The sequence below is a fragment of the Patiria miniata genome, unplaced genomic scaffold, assembly GCF_015706575.1.
Source record: "Patiria miniata isolate m_02_andy unplaced genomic scaffold, ASM1570657v1 HiC_scaffold_23, whole genome shotgun sequence".
In the NCBI taxonomy this organism is placed as follows: Eukaryota; Metazoa; Echinodermata; class Asteroidea; order Valvatida; family Asterinidae; genus Patiria; species Patiria miniata.
In genome coordinates this window covers 9235322-9253915 of record NW_024037062.1, presented here as the reverse complement: position 1 = coordinate 9253915, position 18594 = coordinate 9235322, and the positions used below count along the sequence as shown (strand labels likewise).

The 18594-nt window shown below is 41.0% G+C and overlaps 1 protein-coding gene across 2 annotated transcripts in view; it reads left to right on the top strand.

The window, feature by feature from the left end:
- Positions 1–18261, top strand: part of LOC119731070 (paladin-like) — a 43486-nt gene extending 25225 nt beyond the window's left edge. The window contains exons 7-18 of one of the 2 annotated variants that reach the window (XM_038204081.1): positions 4187–4291; positions 5295–5390; positions 6123–6260; positions 8265–8381; positions 8813–8992; positions 10084–10137; positions 10582–10734; positions 12823–12972; positions 14451–14531; positions 15012–15152; positions 15967–16122; positions 17515–18261. In XM_038204081.1, coding sequence (XP_038060009.1) covers positions 4187–4291; positions 5295–5390; positions 6123–6260; positions 8265–8381; positions 8813–8992; positions 10084–10137; positions 10582–10734; positions 12823–12972; positions 14451–14531; positions 15012–15152; positions 15967–16122; positions 17515–17661 — 1518 coding nt within the window. In that variant the 3' untranslated portion in view covers positions 17662–18261. The remainder of the gene's footprint in view (positions 1–4186; positions 4292–5294; positions 5391–6122; positions 6261–8264; positions 8382–8812; positions 8993–10083; positions 10138–10581; positions 10735–12822; positions 12973–14450; positions 14532–15011; positions 15153–15966; positions 16123–17514) is intronic. The other variant, XM_038204080.1, reaches the window with a different exon arrangement.
- The last annotated feature ends 333 nt before the right edge of the window (positions 18262–18594 follow it).

The following is an 18594-nucleotide window of genomic DNA, read 5'->3' as shown; positions in this document are numbered from 1 at the left end:
GATGAAAAAATAACCTACAAATGAATTTAATTTTTTTTTTAAAAGGGTTGCAGATGTCAAAAATAGTAGAAATCACGCTGTCTGTATTCAATCAGCTTTGATTTGTTTGAAAATCACGGGGAGAACAAATTAATCAGCGTTTGTGTTTTGCTCCGGGCAAAATGTGGCTGCCCTACTCGTGCCGAGATAAGCGCTGATTAAATTAAGCAATTAGGTTGCTTCCTCGGGCCGCAGATGTCATCAAAATCTGCGCATAATTAAGGCATTTCTTCAATGCCTGGTGTGTAATGCACTGTCGTAATTTTACAGGGAAGCGTCGCCTTCTGAGTGAGATTTTGATAAAGCCTTGAGTGCGATAATTGTAGCATCGCCCACCTCGGTTCCCTAGGGAGTGAGGAATCGCCGATGGTCCGATAACCGTGAACTCTAGCCACTCTCTCAGAGTCTGATTTAAAGGTGTGCATTCGGCCAGATTTTAGAAAATTTCATGTTTTACATTTTGTTCTCAAAGGCACAGTCCATCATTTGTGCGTTTTGTTTGTTTGAAGCAACAAAAGTGCTCAAAATCTAAAGAAGGGTGCTGAACAACTAACCTGATGAAGTTTCAGCTCAGCTTCAGCTGTATATTCTGAGAAAAACAGCATTCTAGGATCTCAATTTCAAATCAAAAGTTGCTGAATCATGTTTTGAATTGGGCCTGAATTCAGCGTCTGACGAGACACGTTCTCACTGAGCCGATTGCAGCTACGCGACCTGCGCGTGCGTTGTGCCAATGCTTGCGCGCGCTTCGCCGAATAACAAAACGAACTACTAATTTAAGTTTCCTACGGTGCGTCTTAAGAAGCGCCGTTGGAAAGGCCTTCTTTTGTTGATTACTTCAAAATGAGAGCTTGCCAGAAAGGATAATTTTTTACAGGGAGTTTAGTCCCCTTACTATCTTTCAACCAAGTATGTTTTTCAACAATAATTACGCCAGTTACTTTTTGGATAGCTGCAAATGATGGACTATAGCTTTAATGATGTGGTCAATACCCAGATCGGATGTTGGCTAAAGAGAAAAACTTGTAACCTGTCCCGTTTTTGTGGGAGAGGAGGAAACATCCAAGGGGACATTTTTTGTATACTCACCCCATACATTGTTTCTGTACGAATTCATCAGGGATCAAATACAATCTAAAATACAACGTAATACAGATGCTAATTGGTTAAGTGGTTTTAGATCTGGGTTTCATGGAAAAATCAGCAACCGAAATACGGAGGAATCATTTAAAGACGTGATCAGCTTTCGTATGAATGGAAGATATATGTAGATGACATGAATTGAAACATGACTATAAATGTATGATGTTTTCTTGGAACCTGTTCAAGAAGCCGGGATTTGTTTAGATAAACTTTAAAGGGAAGATACAACATTTGCAAACATCAAAAAAAATGAAATGATCAAATTATCACGAAATATCTTACTGGATTGTTAGGGAATAACAGTCTAAAGCATCCTGCAAAGTTGTGGCTCCTGGTGTGCTCACATTTTCAAGAAAAACTGTATTTTTCCAACACTGGTCGGCCGACCAGCATTGGAGAAAACTGGCTTTTTTTCCTAAAAAATTGGTCCTAAATATTCATATTTAGTTCGTCTGCATTTTCTTTGCAACTGATTAAACACTTGTGAAGACGACAAGCCTGCTAGACTGATTCTCTGATCTTACAATTCCCGAAAGTCTATAATTTGCTCCGTTTCATCTTAAGTGGGGTCAGGGAACCAGGCTACAAGAATATAATTGGTTTTCTTGGTTTTTTCCAGCATCTACGAACCCAAAACGTGAAACAAGTCAGCGTAACAATATTTGGTTTAAGCAAATGTTGTACATTCCCTTTAAGTGGAGTTCTTCCTTCTTTACAATGACACTTTAATTTTTGTAGACAGACGTCTCCTTTGCAACATTATGCCAGTTTGAAGTCTGTGGCTGTGATATCACAAAGGCTAAAACCCCTTCAAATTTTTCTAATTGTAAAGTTAAAAATATTCTTGAACTCAAACCCCTCTTCAAAAATCATTCAAGAAATCAGTTTACGTTTTGTTACTCTACATTTTTTGCTGTCGTGGGCTTGTGCGGTTTGTCACATTCGCGAACATTTTTTTTTGCCCTGAAAACAAGTGACGACGAAAAGTGCTTTTCAGACTTTCGTCATCTACCGAGAGTTAACACGTCATTTCGTTAATGAATGTTGGCAGGAATTTAGCGAGCCTAGCAACGGTTGTACTTTGTTGCATAGCAACCGTACTAGTATGTTACATGTATTCAGCAACGTTATATGTTTATATAGCAACTTATAATAATAATGATAATTACATAGAAAATTTATAATGCGCCTGATCCACCTTTAACCTAACTCCCTGGGCATTTTTGCTAGGATGCAACCTCAATCCTGCAAAATCCTCCAACGGCCTCCATGTAAAAATAGCATACAGCTTCAATCCTGAAAAATCCTCCGTTATTTCTTGAATGTGGTCCTTGGAGGGGTGACCACTGTTGTTCACCTGTTGTTGGATTGTGTTGTGGAGAAAATGAACTATCTATGGTTTCCGTGCGTAAACAAGAGATTGTGCTTATTAAAAGTATAGTCCATCATTTGTAATTTCCGCATTTGGTTCGTTTGAAGCAACAAAAGTGCTCAAAATCTAAAGAAGGGTGCTGAACAACTAACCTGATGAAGTTTCAGCTCAGCTTCAGCTGTATATTTCAAGAAAAACAACATTCTAGGATCTCGATTTCAAATCAAAAGTTGCTGAATCATGTTTTAAATTGGGCCTGAATTCAGCGTCCGAGACACGTTCTCACTGAGCCGATTGCAGCTACGCGATGTCACACACTGATCCGACGAATTATAGCAACTGCGTGTGCGTCGTGCCAAGCTTGCGCGCGCTTCGCTGAATAACAAAACGAACTACTAATTTAAATTTCCTACGGTGCGTCTTAAGAAGCACCGTTGGAAAGGCCTTCTTTTGCTGATTTCTTCAAAATGACAGCTTGCCAGAAAGAATAATTTCACAGGGAGTTTAGTCCCCTTACTATCTTTCAACCAAGTATGTTTTTCAACAATAATTACGCCAGTTACTTTTTGGATAGCTGCGAATGATGGACTCTGGCTTTAATTTTAAAAATGTTTTGCCAGTAAAATTGATAAAAAAAATGCTGTTCTTTAAAATGCATTCACTGTATCCAATGCAAAATTCAATAACTTAAAGTAGATGCTTGTAAATCAAAAATTTATGTTAAGTATGTCAGGTAGTTTATATTTTAGGGCTGGACAGGATTATTTTGATAAGTAGGCGCTTTAAACTGAATAATTCGTGATAATGAGATTAATGGTATTGTTTGGGAGAAAACATCATGATATTACAATGAGAGATTAAAGTGACACTGGCTCAGATGCCTTTATTCCTGGTTCTTGGTTGGTTCATCTCCTAAATACTCCGTGTGGGAGTTTATACAGGAGACCAAAAACACCGGGGAAAACCCCTTCGCTTAGCGATAAGTGTCACTGGGTTCTTTTACGTGCATTGGATTACCCAACACACGGGACCTACATGTACGGCTTTACGTCCCATCCGAAAGACGAAGCAATAATGGTTAAGTGCCTTGCTCAAGGGCACAAGTGTCCACCCGGCGGGCTCGAACCCACGCCACTGTTGCCTCTGAAACACCAGAGCATGAGTCTGGTGTTCTTAACTGCTAGGCCATGACACTCCTCTTCTGTGTATTTATAAAAAATGCAATGCCTTAACCCTGTATATGCCGTTTTTTAGCTAAGAGGAAAACAAAGTGAATTTGTTTGAAGAGCACGAACAGTACATCTCTAAGCTTGTCGTGGTGGTAGAGTTGCAAACTTATTGGAGTGGCGTTCTTTAAAGATGTATGATAACATTTTCTTCCTCATGCATATTGAATAAAGCAGCAGTAATGATAAGTATACGGTGAAAAGAGTAGAATTTTAGAGCGAGATTATAGAGGATTTCCTTTCATACATAAATCATGCGGAAATGGCAACAAAGTAATGAATGCATGTTTTGTTGAAGGTCAGAAGAACGATCGGCGTACATTTTTAATTCTAATAACATCCATTAAGGAATTAAAATTGAAGCCTGCGTTGTTAATTCATGGTGTGGTTTTGTTTGTCATCTCAGGTGGACGTTTTAATCAATCTAAGTGACGAAATGAGCAATATCCGGAGAGACATCTACGAGAGCAAGAAGAAGATGGAGGCAATAAAAGAGGACTATGAAATTGCGGTAAGTCCGTACAAGATCATTGCAATTCCTCACAAGTCCATCGCAGGTTCTGAGTCGGAGGAATCCAGTGTCAAACCCAGAGCTTCAGTAACTTGACATTATATTTATCTACATAATCTGCTTAAAGAATCGCAGCCTGTAAAACTTTGACATGTTTCTATTTTAGCAGAGTCTTTCTCAAAGACAAAATGATCTGTAGTTTTTTGTCCAAAAAAGATTTTCCCTCCATCCCCCCCCCCCCAAATTAAAAGTATCTCCAAAGCCAGTTTCCAGTGACTTTCGGGTGATTAATTAATTAACAACAATAATTAATGATAAGGGAATAAATGTGTGATTGGGAGGTGTTCAACACTATGTTTAAGACTGGTTGGAGTCTGGAATGCTGGGTAATTATCAGCATTCAGCCTCCAACCAGTCTTAAACATAGTATTTAATACCAACCAAGGACATATTTATTCCCATTCATAAATACCTTTTCGGTCAAAAAAATCAAAACTTTTCGGTCCAATATAATCAAAACAAGTCAAAAATTGAAATTTTTCCAACCATTTTGTTCAACAATTTTACTATGTTTTTTCGAAATACCCTTTAGCTATATAATAAAATGTAAACAACTCCTTTTATGGAGATTGGCGCGCGCGTCGCTCGTACTGCGCGATGACGCTCAGATGCAGCTGTGGTGAGTGCGTTGTGAATTGAGGACTATGAAATACTGACTGACTGGTAGTCTTACGCATGCCTATGTGAGGATTGTGAACGTCCAACCAATAAAATGGTAAAAGGCACCGGATTTCATAGGAGTCCAAATTTCATGTGACACTGGAAAAGTGTTTTTAAGACCAGCCAGCCATGTCTTTATCATCCGTTTAAGACCGGCCACGTGACGGGCTCTCGACCAATAGGAATGGGTAAACTGTCAGAGGTATTTATGAATACTGATTAATAATTAATTGATTTTTCAATGACTCGCTCTTTCTCTGGCCTTTTTTTTTTTTAAATTCAGGGTGGAAGTGCCAAGCAGTTCTTTCTGCAGAGGATGTTCAAATACTTGGAGCGATACTGTTTTCTTCTTCTGTTCAACAGCTACCTACACCAACAGGTTCAAAACAGATTTTCTTTTTGGTCAATTTTTTTTAAAGGTTTTTGCCGGGGTGGGACGTAAACACGTTATTTTAAAAAACACTGCACTCTGTAGTGTTGCCCAAGGGCTTGTGAAACTTCGCTAGTACTCAGGTGGGACTCGAACCCACGGCCCCCTGCTTACTAGTGCAGATGTCTTACCACTCGACCACCGAGCTTGCGGGATCGGTTGGCTGGTTCGAATCTAATATAGCAGCATCTACCGCATTCAATCACTATTAAGTGTGTGATGGAGCCGTGTATTGAGTATACATTGCCCTGTCGAAAAAAATACCTTGCTTGCATTTTTCATGCCATGAGAGTTGTGTTCTTGAGCAAGACACTTTACTACAATTACCTCTCTCTGTCCGGGAGTATAAATGGGTACCTGTGAGGGAACAGACCAGATTGCGCTGATCTCAAAACTGCTGCTGAAAAATGGCCTCTTTGACTCATGTGCGATAATGCATGGTGCTTGTGTTCTTGGGCAAGACACTTTACTACAATTGCCACTCTCCACCCAGGAGTATAAATGGGTATAAATAGAGAACAGATTGCGCTGATCTCGAACTGCAGCCCAAAACTGGTCTCATGGCCTAATGAACGGAGGTAATAATAATGGTGAAACGATTGTAGACCGTTGGTAAAATGGGCTGTAAAAACACCAGATTTGTATTTATTTATTTGTTGTTGTTGTTGTTTGTGTCTGCAGAAAATCCAGATGTTCTGCCAGTCGTTTGAGGTCTGGATGCAGCAACATCCGATACTCTATCGAATCCTTGGCGATATGGACTCATTTGAGAAGGACAACACCCCGGGAATGCACCTCGCAATGGGCAATCGATTCCTGGTGAGTGGGGCTTTTGGAGAAATTTCTTGTTGATTTCTACTCATTGTTCACTGGTCAGTCACATGTATCCAAGGGGGGGGGGGGTTTCACATTAAAGGGAATATACAACATTTGCAAGCATTGGAAAACAAAACTACCACATTTTTACGAAATAACTTACTAGGATGTTGGTAAATGAAAGTCTAAAGCATCCTGTAAAATTATGGCACCTGGTGTGAAGTCATTTTCAAGAAAAGTGGTATTTTGTATAAATTTCCAATGGTGGTCAGCTGACCACCGTTGGAAAAACCTAACTATTTTTCAACTACTCCAAATTTACCATTTTTTTCAGTCCAAATTTTGTTTGCTATTGGTTACATGTTCATAAACGGGTGCAGGCCAGCTAGACTGGTTTCCCTATCTTACAATTTTCCGGCATCTATAAATTGATTCATTTCATCTTTAGTGGAGTCAGGGAGCCAGACTACTTGAACATTTTTGTTTTTCTTGGTTTTTCCAGCATTTTCGAACACAAAACTTCAAACTTGTCAGTATAACAAACTTTGATCTATTGTACTAACCCCTCAAATAGTTCATTTCTGAAAATTACAGCAAAAGCCAAAGATGTACATTCCCTTTAATCCTAACCGAACACAACCCATCAAAGTTCAACAGCAAGTTTTGTTAAAATCTGTTGGGATAGGTACAGTACCCCTAAACAGATGGTCTTTTACACTGGGGTTGGCATACCTCCAGAAACAAAGTCCAACAGTGTGTGTGTACAATTTCCCATGTTGGTGTTGGAATTTGCCTGAATGGGTATGGTTCCTAGTAAATTATGCTAGGGAGTTAGGCTTAAAGGTGCATATTTTTCAAAGCCTTATATCTTCTGTAGGACAAGTCAGATTGGGTCGAAAATGTGTAGGTACGTAGACAGGGATATGTTATAGTTTAAGTGACGTCATGTGCCACCACGTTAACCTTAACTCCCTAGGCCTTTTTGCTAGGATGTAGCCTCAATCCTGCAAAATCCTCCAATTGGCCTCGTGGAAAAAAAGCATATATAGCCTCAATCCTGCAAATTCCTCCATTATTTCTTGAATATGGTCCATGGAGGGGTGACCACTGCCTGAATCCTGCAAAATCCTGCGACAGTGATTGTCAAAATGTTGAGGCTCGGCCAGTGACATCCTGGAGCAGTACAGAGGATTTCAAGCATAATCCAGGCCTATATTTGTGCAAGGCTGAGCAAAAACAACACAAGGTCTGGCCCAAGTCCTTGACAAAGTGCATCCTATGAAATCAGTAACGCACTTTGGCCATGTAACCTCAATCCTCCAAATTCCTCCACTTTGGCAAAGAGGATTTTGAAGGATTCGGGGCGGTTAGGGTTAAAGGGGTATTTTTTCTATTGCATATATCTACAGAACTATTGGTCCAATTTGAAGTGACGTCGTCAGCTGCAACAGTCATGGAAAATTCTGAAAAAATCCTGGAGTTTAAAAATTTTCATGGAAAGTTGTGTAAAAGTCATGGAATTTTTGAGATTTTTTACGAGAGTCATGGAAAGTTGATATTCTAAGAAAAACGGTCATGGAATCCTTTTCAACCCATGCATGATGATGCGTAGTATTTGGCTATGACCGTCTTCCAGTTTGCATTCCAGTTTACTATACTTCCTCTTTATGCATGCATGCTCTATTCTTGTTGCATGTTTAATGCACCATTCTGATGCTTTTGTGGTGCTCAGTGGTCTTGTGTCAAACTGGAAGGCTGAAAGGGAGTGGTGTCCCTTGCCTCAGTGTGATGACTGGCCAGTGTATTGTAAATTGGCTCCTAAGATGCCGAAACAGCGTAGGAATTGGTCATGGAAAGCCTTAGTTTTGTCCTGGGAAAATTCATGGAATTTCATTTTAAGTTATCTGTGGGAACCTGGTATTCTGATACATCATCCTGAAGTCTTGGGAAATCTGAGGAATTTGTCTGTGGTAATCTTGGGGTTTTTTTCCTTCAAATTTGACACAGGTTGCAGATGAGTATCTCGGTCTGGACGTGCTGAGCTCGCACCGAGAGGTCAAAGTAGCCAACTTTAGACGGGTCCCCGGGTTACCGGTGTTTGGCATGGCACAACCTTGCAGAGAGGTAAGTCCGGATACTAGACCTAGTGTTCCTTCCCCTTTAAAAAAAAACATTGAAGTCAGAATTTTAAAAAACGGAGATATTTTTAGATTTCCAATAGTAGTTGGTTTGTAATGAGTCAAATCTGTGAATGGGTGCGCGCAGGCATTGACGTGATACACATGCGCACACGGTTGCTATGTTTCATCGGTTCAGTGCGCGACGTCACTTAGCTGCAATCGGCTGAATGAGAACGTGTTCCTTATTCTGTCTGATTTCGGGCACAACGCAAAACACGACTCGCCAATTTTTGAAATTGAAATCGAGATTCTGCAATATTGCTTTCTCAGGAGTACAAGATGTGTTCCTCAGAAAAATTAATTTCATGGACAATTTAAGCTCCTTTTGCAGTGACAAGTCACATGTTGATTGTTTTCCTGCTTTTTTTTCGCCAGGGTTTATCCAAAGTAGTTCAGTACCTGACAAAGGAGAAGTACACGCATTCTTCGGTCCATATCTTCACGCTGAGAGGGGAGATGGTACTGGAATGCGACGGAGCTACATACACGCCGAGAAAGCTCAAATCGCTCACGCGGAACGTGTTCATACCGGGAATCACTGTTGAAGAACTCGAGGTATGATTTTCTGTGTCTCAAGTCAATCATATGGAAGTCAGGCTGGGTGCAGGCTCGTATTTGAGTCATCAAACCTTGAGTCCGAGTCTGAGTGTCAAATCTGAGTTGCGAGTTGTTTAGATCAAGTTGAGTCTTGAGTCACAAAGTTGGAGTTCAAGTAAAGAGTTATTGAGGAGGAGTCCGAGTCACGAGTCATATTGGTTGAGTCCAAGTCGCGAGTCATTTCGGTTAAGTCTGAGTCACGAGTCACAAATTTTTGAGTCACAAATTTTGAGTTCAAGTAACGAGTTATTGAGGAGGAGTCCGAGTCACGAGTCATATTGGTCAAGTCCAAGTTGCGAGTCATATTGGTTGAGTCCATGTCCGAGTCACAGATCAATGGGGTCAAGACTGAGTCACGAGTCACATATTTTGAGTTCGCTTCCCGAGTCATGGAGTTCGGGTACGAGTCACGAGTCATATTGGTCGAGTGTAATTCCGAGTCAAATGTCATTTGGGTCGAGACGGAGTCACGAGTCACAAAGTTTGATTACGAATCACGAGTCTACGAGGTTGAGTCCGAGTCTCAAGTCATTTTGGTCGAGTCCAAGTCCGAGTCACAAGTCATTTGGGTCGAGTTTCAAGTTCCGAGTCATTTGGGTCAAGTCCGAGTAACGAGTCACACATTTTTTGAGTTCGAGTCAAGAGTCATTGAGGTCGAGTCCAAGCCACGAGTCATGTGGGTCAAGTCCGAGTCCCGAGTCACGAATACAGAGTCCAATCATCCGAGTCACGAGTTACATTTCACAAAATTCAGAAAATGAAATCAGAAGTGGGGTTTTAAAGTTAATCAGTTTTGTCAGCAAAATAAAATGTCCAGAAAAAACGTGTGTCTGTCGAAAAATATGCCGCAACAAAGGGCGCCACCTGTGGTCCACTAGTGTCCAAGATCGTCTGCTTTCAACACTCACATAGCAGATAAGAACTGAAACCGTTAGCTGTTTAGGAAAAATGGTCAGTGTGGAATTTGTCCATTTTTAATTTATTTATTAAAAGCCCAAATTGGAAATATATTTTTTGCAATTTATGTATTTTGGTTGGGTTTTTTTCAGGATCGCGAAAGACAGCTGAAGAATGAATTTCTCAAGTTGAATGGACCAGTCCAGGTGAGATTTTGACCCCAAAAATATTTGTGTCTACTTATAGTTAAAAAATTATTGATATTAATTATTTATAATTGCTTTACGATACTTGGATTCTGTTAACCAGTTTGCGCCGGAGGCCATGTGTACACGCAAAAGTTTCGCTGTATTCGGAACGGATGACAGATAAACACGCAGGGAGCGAGGCTGGGAAATATCTGTCAGCAACCCGCTCGCAGCGAGCGAGGCCGGAAATATGAGTGTGCTGCCCGAGGATGATGGCTTCAACCCGCCTGGCTTGAGGTCGAGTGAAAAGTAATCCCGCGCCTCGTTCCGTTCTTGTCAAAATAATCCCGACTCGAACTGGTTAAGGACCACATCAAATTTTAAAAGCAAATATTGGTCTGCAATAGGGGATTTTGATTGTTTTTTTTACAGACATTTTGTTGCTTTACCTTTTGTTAACAGGTTTATGAGGATATCACAGATCCCAGAATAACCAAAGAGTTCTCTACGATTGTAACGCTGCAAGAAATGTTTGAAAATCAATGCAAAATAACGCCGGAGTTGCACTACCACCGAGTTGCGGCCATGGAGTATGAGGGCTCGCCCCCGGAAAGAGTAAGTCTGCGTACAGTGCCGTAGTAACTAGGGGGTGAAGGGGGGGGGGGTTCTTTTCAATCGGCATTCAGAGCCTCAATCGGCAATTGAACCACCCAAAAAAAAATATCATGGACATCACTAGAAGAGGGTGTTTTCATTCTGTCATTCTGTCGGCAAAATCATGTGTCTGTCGTCGGTAGTCACAAAAAATATTGTGACTACACAGTATTCAGGGTTTGCACTTAACTTTTTTTTTACTAGTGTGCCGGACTCGTGAAACGGACTCTTAGGCCAAAAAAAAAATGTCTCCGGTTTCTGGTATGCGCGCGCGTCGCCGTAGCCATGCGCGTCGGCAAAATGAAAAAGGTTTTTTTCAATGAAAGATGATGTCTCAAAACCGCCAAACTCACTGGTTTGACTGGAATCCTGCTGCTGCACAATTTTAACGTGTTTTTAGATTGGGTTATGGTCGAGAATAAGCTTTATGTGGCCTCTCTGGACTCCCATATATTTGCACTAAGTTTAGTCGGGCACCATTTGCAGTCATCAGCCGACATTTGAAGCAAAAAAATCAGGTAAAAAAAAAAAAAAGCCGCGTCGCCGCACCACTTTTTGGGTAAGCTCTATACCAGAAACCGGAGACTTTTTTTTTTGGCCTTAACTAGTCTGCGGGAGTTTCCACTAGTCTGCGAGTGGTTTTTTATTGGACTTTGCCCCCCCCCCCCGCCGATGTTTTCATAACATTTTTGCGATGTCAACTTCGACCAGTTTACACTATGTTGGCCGTGATTTGTCAAGGAGTTTTGTACGTGCAGTGCTGTCTGTATCCGACGCATTCATGCATGTGAAAAAAAATATAGAATCGGACTAATAGCCCAGAGTGAATAGAGGGCGCTATTGCGACACGCTCATTCATAAAAAGGAATGCGTACGGCGTCTTGTGTCTTGTACTTTTTCGCGCTTTTTTATACCTATACAAAACGCAGAGCCAGGCGATGTTCTTGCTTTTATACACTAGCAATCTCGGGGCAAGATTCCACAGCACCACAGCATGAAACAAGCCAAGTGCGCGTCAGTGTCAGATTAATTTTTCCACGACCCGCTTTTTAAAAACTTCCGTGGATACCTGGGAAACTGGCAAGCCTGATTACAATAATTTTAACAGACCAGGCGCATGGGCGTTGCCAGGATTTTTTCCGGGGGGGGGGGGGGGGGGCGAAGCAAATTTTGGGCAAAACTCCTTAACTTTTTCATTATATTCTCAAAATATCATTTTTCCGAGCGGGAGCGAGGGAGGAATTACCCTCCCCCCCCCCCCCTCCCCCATCAAATTAACAGCAATATGGCTTCGCACCTCTCTTTCCTTTTTTTTTTCCTCTTTTTCTTTTTTTTTTTTTTTCGGGGGGGGGGGGGGGCCTCGTGACGCCCATGACCAGACGGACTACCAAGGGGGCAATCCTGTATTAAAATTCCCATAGACACTAGTGCTAAATACCCATGTTTCAAAATTCTTTAGAAAAATACTCAGAACAGGTATTTCAGCTGCACAGAAAATTGATGATCAACATTTTTGTCTTCAACTTTTGTTGGGTTGACCATTGACTTTTCAACAAATTCTCACCCTAAGAAGACGACCCCTAGTTCTCCCCAATTCGGAAAAGTAGCCACCTTGAAAAAGGATCCCTCCACAACATGGCAAAATAGTGCCACTTTCGAGCCCAATAGCATCCAAAATGCTCGGAATTGAAAGCCCCAAGTCCGGGCCAGAGGTTCAATGCCATATCTCTTCAATTCCCCAATTCTCAAAAAACTCTCTAATGTAGAAAAGTTTGAGGGTATAACTTTTATTCATGAGCTCAGCGAATTGGTTTAGACCTATTTACTGGCGTGCACCCCTAAGGGAATGGTTTTGACTTGTCTGCCGCTGTTTTTACTCGCATTTTGGCGGGCGGACTAACGCTAAGGTCGAACCCTGGTATAACGTAAATATCGCCCAAGCCTGGTCATTATATCCCAGTCTAGTGACATATCCGCTTCAGTGCATAAACAAAATATTTAAACAAACTGTTTCTTCATCATTTTTGTTCTTTTCTTTTCGTTGTTCAGGAGTTTGATTTCTTAGTCAACGTCATCAAGGATCTCAAGGACATCTACACGGACGAGGACGGCCCGGCGTTAGTCTTCAACTGCGACTGCGGTAAAGAGAGAACCACGGTCTTCATGGCCGCAGCCGGCCTCGTCATCTGGCATCAAAAGGTTGGCGGTTGTCTTGGACCCCTCGGCTCTGAGATCTTGCTCTAAGCTGTAGTTTTTCTACAAAAAAATCGACATTTTTCGGTCAAACAAATTCATATTCCACATTGTTCCTCATTCAAACATAGCCAAACAACATTGTGATTACCCTTGTAAAGTAGCTTGAATTATGTAACACCCAAGCAAATCCTTGACATTTGATTGGAGGATTGAAGGTCACGCGGCATTCATTAATCGAACCGTTGCACGGCCTACGTCATAACCGTGCATTTTGGTTCCATTCACTGTGCATTTCCATTCCGCCCCTTTTGATCAATTGAACGTGCGCTATCCGCTCCGTTCACAAGCACCCCCTCACCGGCAAAGGAAGTACAGTTGGGGGTGACCGACCGACGCCATCTTGCCTGACTGCAATTCATTTGCCGCGAAGCGCGGCCACTGCGTGTAAATAGAACAAATCCCCTGGTGTATGTGCGTCACACACAAGGAACAGTGAGCGTCTACCAGCGAAATGTCCCGCCCATGGGACGTCATTGTTAGGTAAAAGGGCGCCCTCTTTTGGTAGCGCACGGAGCTCATAGGATCTTTGGTCTTCACTGCGTGTTAATGACCGGGTTGGGGGATAGCCGCAGTTAATGTACCGAGACAAAGGCAAAGTTCGTTAACAGCGGCCATTCCTAAACCCTGAAACTTGGATGAGTTACGAACTGAACTTCCCGTTAAAGTACATGTAGATGCATCGTTACGAACTGAACTTGCCTTGCAGATTTTTTTGCATTGTTTGAAGAACTTACAGTATTAACTTTCAAATTGTTAATGTTTTGACTTTTTTTTCAACTTTGAGCAAGCTGGGAAAAAAACAGTGGATGCCAGAATATAATTTTGTAAATTTTAATTATTCTTATAGTTTTATCCTCTAATTGAATGACAAAGATCTACTTGGATGTTATATAAAACAAATAATGAATATTTTACATTCGTGCAATGGTGAGAGTATTTTCATTCGTTGAACGATGCAATGTTCCATTCAACTTGGCTTCGCCTCGTTGAATGCAACATTCCATCCTTCAACTCTTGAAAATACTCTCACCCTTGCACTCATAAACATTCATTATTTGTATACTATGGGCTCCGTGCGCCAGCAAAGAGGGCGCCCTTTTACCTAGCAACGACGTCCCGTGGGCGGGACATTTCGCTGGTTGACGCGCACCGTTCCTTGTTTGTGACGCACGTACACCAGGGGATTTGTACTATGTACACGCAGTGGCCGCGCTTCGCGGCAATGACTTGCAGTCAGGCAAGATGGCGTCGGTCGGTCACCCCCAACTGTACTTGCTTTGCCGGTGAGGGGGTATTTGTGAACGGAGCAGATTGACCCTGAAAATCCATTAGATAATTGAATAATAAATGGAGACCTTTTGAGTGTAGAGATCAAATTTCTATTCATGCTTGTCTCTTGTATTTATTGAATTTTATTTCAGGGTTTTCCCGTTGGAGTGAAGTTAGAGGAACAGGAGAGAATCAGCGTGCCGCAGGCTGAATACACTAAAGGAGAGTTTGCGGTAAGTTAGTCTCAAGAAATAGTCCTTCGGGCCAAAGTGTTGTCTGATGATGAAGAAGCAAAAACATTTTTGGATTGACGCAATAACAATTCTATCATGAAGGCCCCCTTCAGTGGTGAATTAGCATTGTGCTATCGATCACTGTACCGGGTGAGCGGGGAAAAAAACGAAACCCAAATGTCAGGACCACTGTCTTAGTGAAGTTCTGCATGTAGCACTTTCAAAATCTAGGATATGAAAGCCCAATTCATAAGCTTTCTTTTAGTACAAGAATCATTCAAATCACTCATGTACTTTTCAAGTTACAGAATTTTGACCAGTTTTATATTTAAATGTCCATGGATCACAAAAAAAGTGTTCTTTCAGCAAAACGAAAACAAATCATATAAGGATGTGTGTGAACTGTTTTTCGTTTTGCTGATAGAACTCTTACATGTGTCCAAAAACATAACTCTAAAGATGCCGTTTCTATGGTAACAGGTCGTGATGAATCTGGTGCGGAGGCTGCCCTCAGGGCCACAGGTCAAACGGGAGGTGGATTTGATGCTAGACAAATGCTCGGAAACGATGACCCCGATGCACTACCATCAACGAGAGACAATCTTTTCGACTTACAACAAGGTGAGTCCGTCTAAAAACCCTCCTAGTCTTCAAGGAGGGTTCAAATTCAGATTCCTCCCTCAGGTCTCGACCATCAACTGAAGAAAAATTATGAAACTCGGTGCATGCATAGAACAACTTAAAGGGAAGATACAACATTTGCAAACATCAGAACACAAAATGATCAAATTATCATGAAATACCTCACTGGATTGTTAGGGAATGACAGTCTAAAGCATCCTGTAAAATCGTGGCTCCTGGTGTGCTGTTATTTTCAAGAAAAATGGTATTTTTCCAACGCTGGTCGGCCAACCAGCGTTAGAGAAAACTGGCTTTTTGTCAAAAACTGCCCCTAATTTTTCATAATTAGTTATTCTGCATTTTCTTTGCAATTGATTACACACCTGTGAAGGGGTACAAGCCTGCTAGACTGATTCTCTGACCTTGCAATTCCCCAAAGTCTACAAATTGCTCCGTTTCATCTTTAGTGGGGTCAGGGAACCAGACTACAAGAACATGGTTGGTTTTCTTGGGTTTTTTCAGCATCTACAAGCCCAAAACGTGAAACAAGTCATGTTAACAATATTTTCTATAACATACTAATCCTCCAAATCCATTTATTTCTGATAATTGCAGCAAAAGCAAATGTTGTACATTCTCTTTAATATGAACATACCCAATAAATTTCATGACTAGAGGTTAAAGAGGTTTTGGAATTATGTCTAATTAATTATTAATAAAGTAGTTACACCATGAATTTGCAAAAGTTGAACTCCTTGAACTCCCGCAAATGTTTAGTGATGTCAAATTCACTTTTTCCTTTGCATCTCCTCAGATAAAATTGGCCAAAGATGAAGAGACGGCCGCCAAACTCGGCAACCAGAGCTTCAATTTCCTGGAGCGCTACATCTACCTGATCCTGTTCAACAGCTACCTGCACATCGAGAGACCCAACAATTGGACCAGCAAGTTTGCCACGTGGATGATAGAGGTAAAAGTAGTCTCAAGAAGTAATCAAGTCTGTCAAAAAGTTGGTCGCAATTTATTTTCTAGGCCCCTTTGGATGAGGGTAGTTTGAAAAAAAGTTGAAAAAGTTCGCGCGAGAACTATCGTTAACCATAGTGCGACTAAGTTAGTCCGGAACTCTGTCTAGTCGACGATGGTTGACTACGCTAGTCGACTATTTGGAACCAGCCTGCCGCGGCTGGTCGCGCAACGATTTATAGCTGGTTATCAATAGCAATTTCCATAGCATGGTGCAGAGGGGACCAACTATCAACACAAATGGCGGAAAACGAAACTGTGAACGCTAAATGTCATTTTCATTGCACAGTTTTTCCGTGTTCAGAGATGAAACCTTTCAGATTTTAATCTGACAGCAGATTTTTTGAAACTTTTCCAGTGGGGTTCCAGATTTTTTTAACGATTCCACAAAAAAATGATTATTTAACGATTTTTCCACAAAACGTTTTGTTTTTTCATAATAATTTCAAACTAAAGGTTGTAGGTAGAAACAAGAACAACCACACGGTGTTGAGCCATTGATTACCGCAAACTTTGCCAAACATACCAACGCAATTTCAGATTTGGTTTGCCAAGGCCACTTTCATCTCTGCATGTTAGTTTACCATTATGTCACTTTTGTCACCATTGTACAATAATATTGGCGATTGTGTAAGATGTCCTAAACTATACACAATCACTATTAGTGTGTAAATAAAGAGAAACAACAAGTGTTGAATAATTGTGCGACCGCCATTTTGTGACGGTAGTTGACATGACAATGTGACCGGCTCCACAATAAAGGGTATTATGTCGCAAATAAAGTGAAATTGAGTTATATACATGGTTGGAAAGCCCACAATGTAAGCTTTCATTTGGTATATAATAGAGCTCCATAGCCCCTCCCGTTCTGGATATATGACGTATTTGCATATTCATTACTTCCTTGGAGTTCAAATTACACAACTGAGAAAACGGGCTTTGAAATAGCAGGCTTTGTGGTAGAACAACAGAATGATGCACACAAAATGGTTGTTGTTTTCCTTTTTGTTCATCAAAATCAACATTTCTGTAAATGAAACCTGAATCTGTAGGTATTAAAGATGTCATTTATGACAAAAAATGAAAATCACATTTTGACAAAAAATGTTCACCCTCTCAATGTTGAAAAGGCCATTACACAATAATGCTCAATGCAACTTAATACCCTTTTTTGTGGAGCTGGTCACCATAGTTCGACTAGAGTCGTTCCCACTTCAACTTCAGTGCGCATGCGCTAGATACGTCACGAACCAACCACTAGGTAACCACTGGTCCTTGCTTGAACTTGCCCAACATTCGCAGCCGACTCGATTACGAGCTCCTTGTCTTTTACGAACAGACCGGTCGAAAGATCGGCGCCTACGAGACACTGGACAACCTTCACTACCACGACCTGGACGAAGACGACGCGCGGATAGTCAGCTGCATTCGTCACCGGTGGGTCAACAAAGGAAACAAACTTGGCTACCAGGGGACAGTGGAATAACGGGTCAAAGGTCACATGGGGTCAACTGGGGCCGGAGGTCAACTCAATCTGTTAAGTGCAACGGTATTACTACTTTTTGTCTTATTTAAGTCTTATAAAAGTTAAGGAACATGAACACAAATTGCCAATAAAGCTTTTAATTCTTTTTTTTTTTCTAGTTACATTTTTAGTCCTTGCATTACTGCACTCTTCAAAACTTCAGTATATGTATCAACCGTCAGTATTTATTATTATGGCCCGTACGTACGAGTGCGAAGCCGACTTGACGTCACAAAAAGTCGCTGCAAAATTTGCCGGAGTTAAAATGTGTTCAACTTTTGTGAGTTTACAGCGAGATAAAATTGTCTTGACTTCACAAATTTGTGTTTGCTTTCGCGTAAAGTATACACTGGCTTTTACACTGTATAGAGCGTGCAAGTCTCACCAGCTCACGTTGTGTGTGAAGTCTTGGTACCAGACACTGACTAGTCTAGTCACAGACTCCCAAGGTTCGATATGGCCCAATAGTAATGTGCACGATGGCTTGACCAGCTGAGGTTCATTTTTTTCTCATTAAAGACGTAAATTTGCAATATTTTCACAGTTCTGTCGGTAAAAATTCAGAGAACAAAAGCAGAAGAGTTTTCCTTTGTGTCAGAAATCAAAGAAATGGATTTCTTTTTAAAGAAACTTTTGTAAGATAAAAAGGTCACAGACGATAAATTTGCATATTGAAGCACGTCTGCTTAAAATCTGACAAAAATTACTTGAAGTACATTTGTTAAATATTACATGACTTTGAGTATATTGAGATTTACACAGAAACTCCTGCCTCAAAAGTATTTTATATTTTTCACACTGTATTTATTTGTTTGTGCTAAAAATGAACAGGGAAAAATAATATTTTTGAGTGATTTAAACGTGATGGAATGAAGCGTTTAGTTTTTGGCTGCA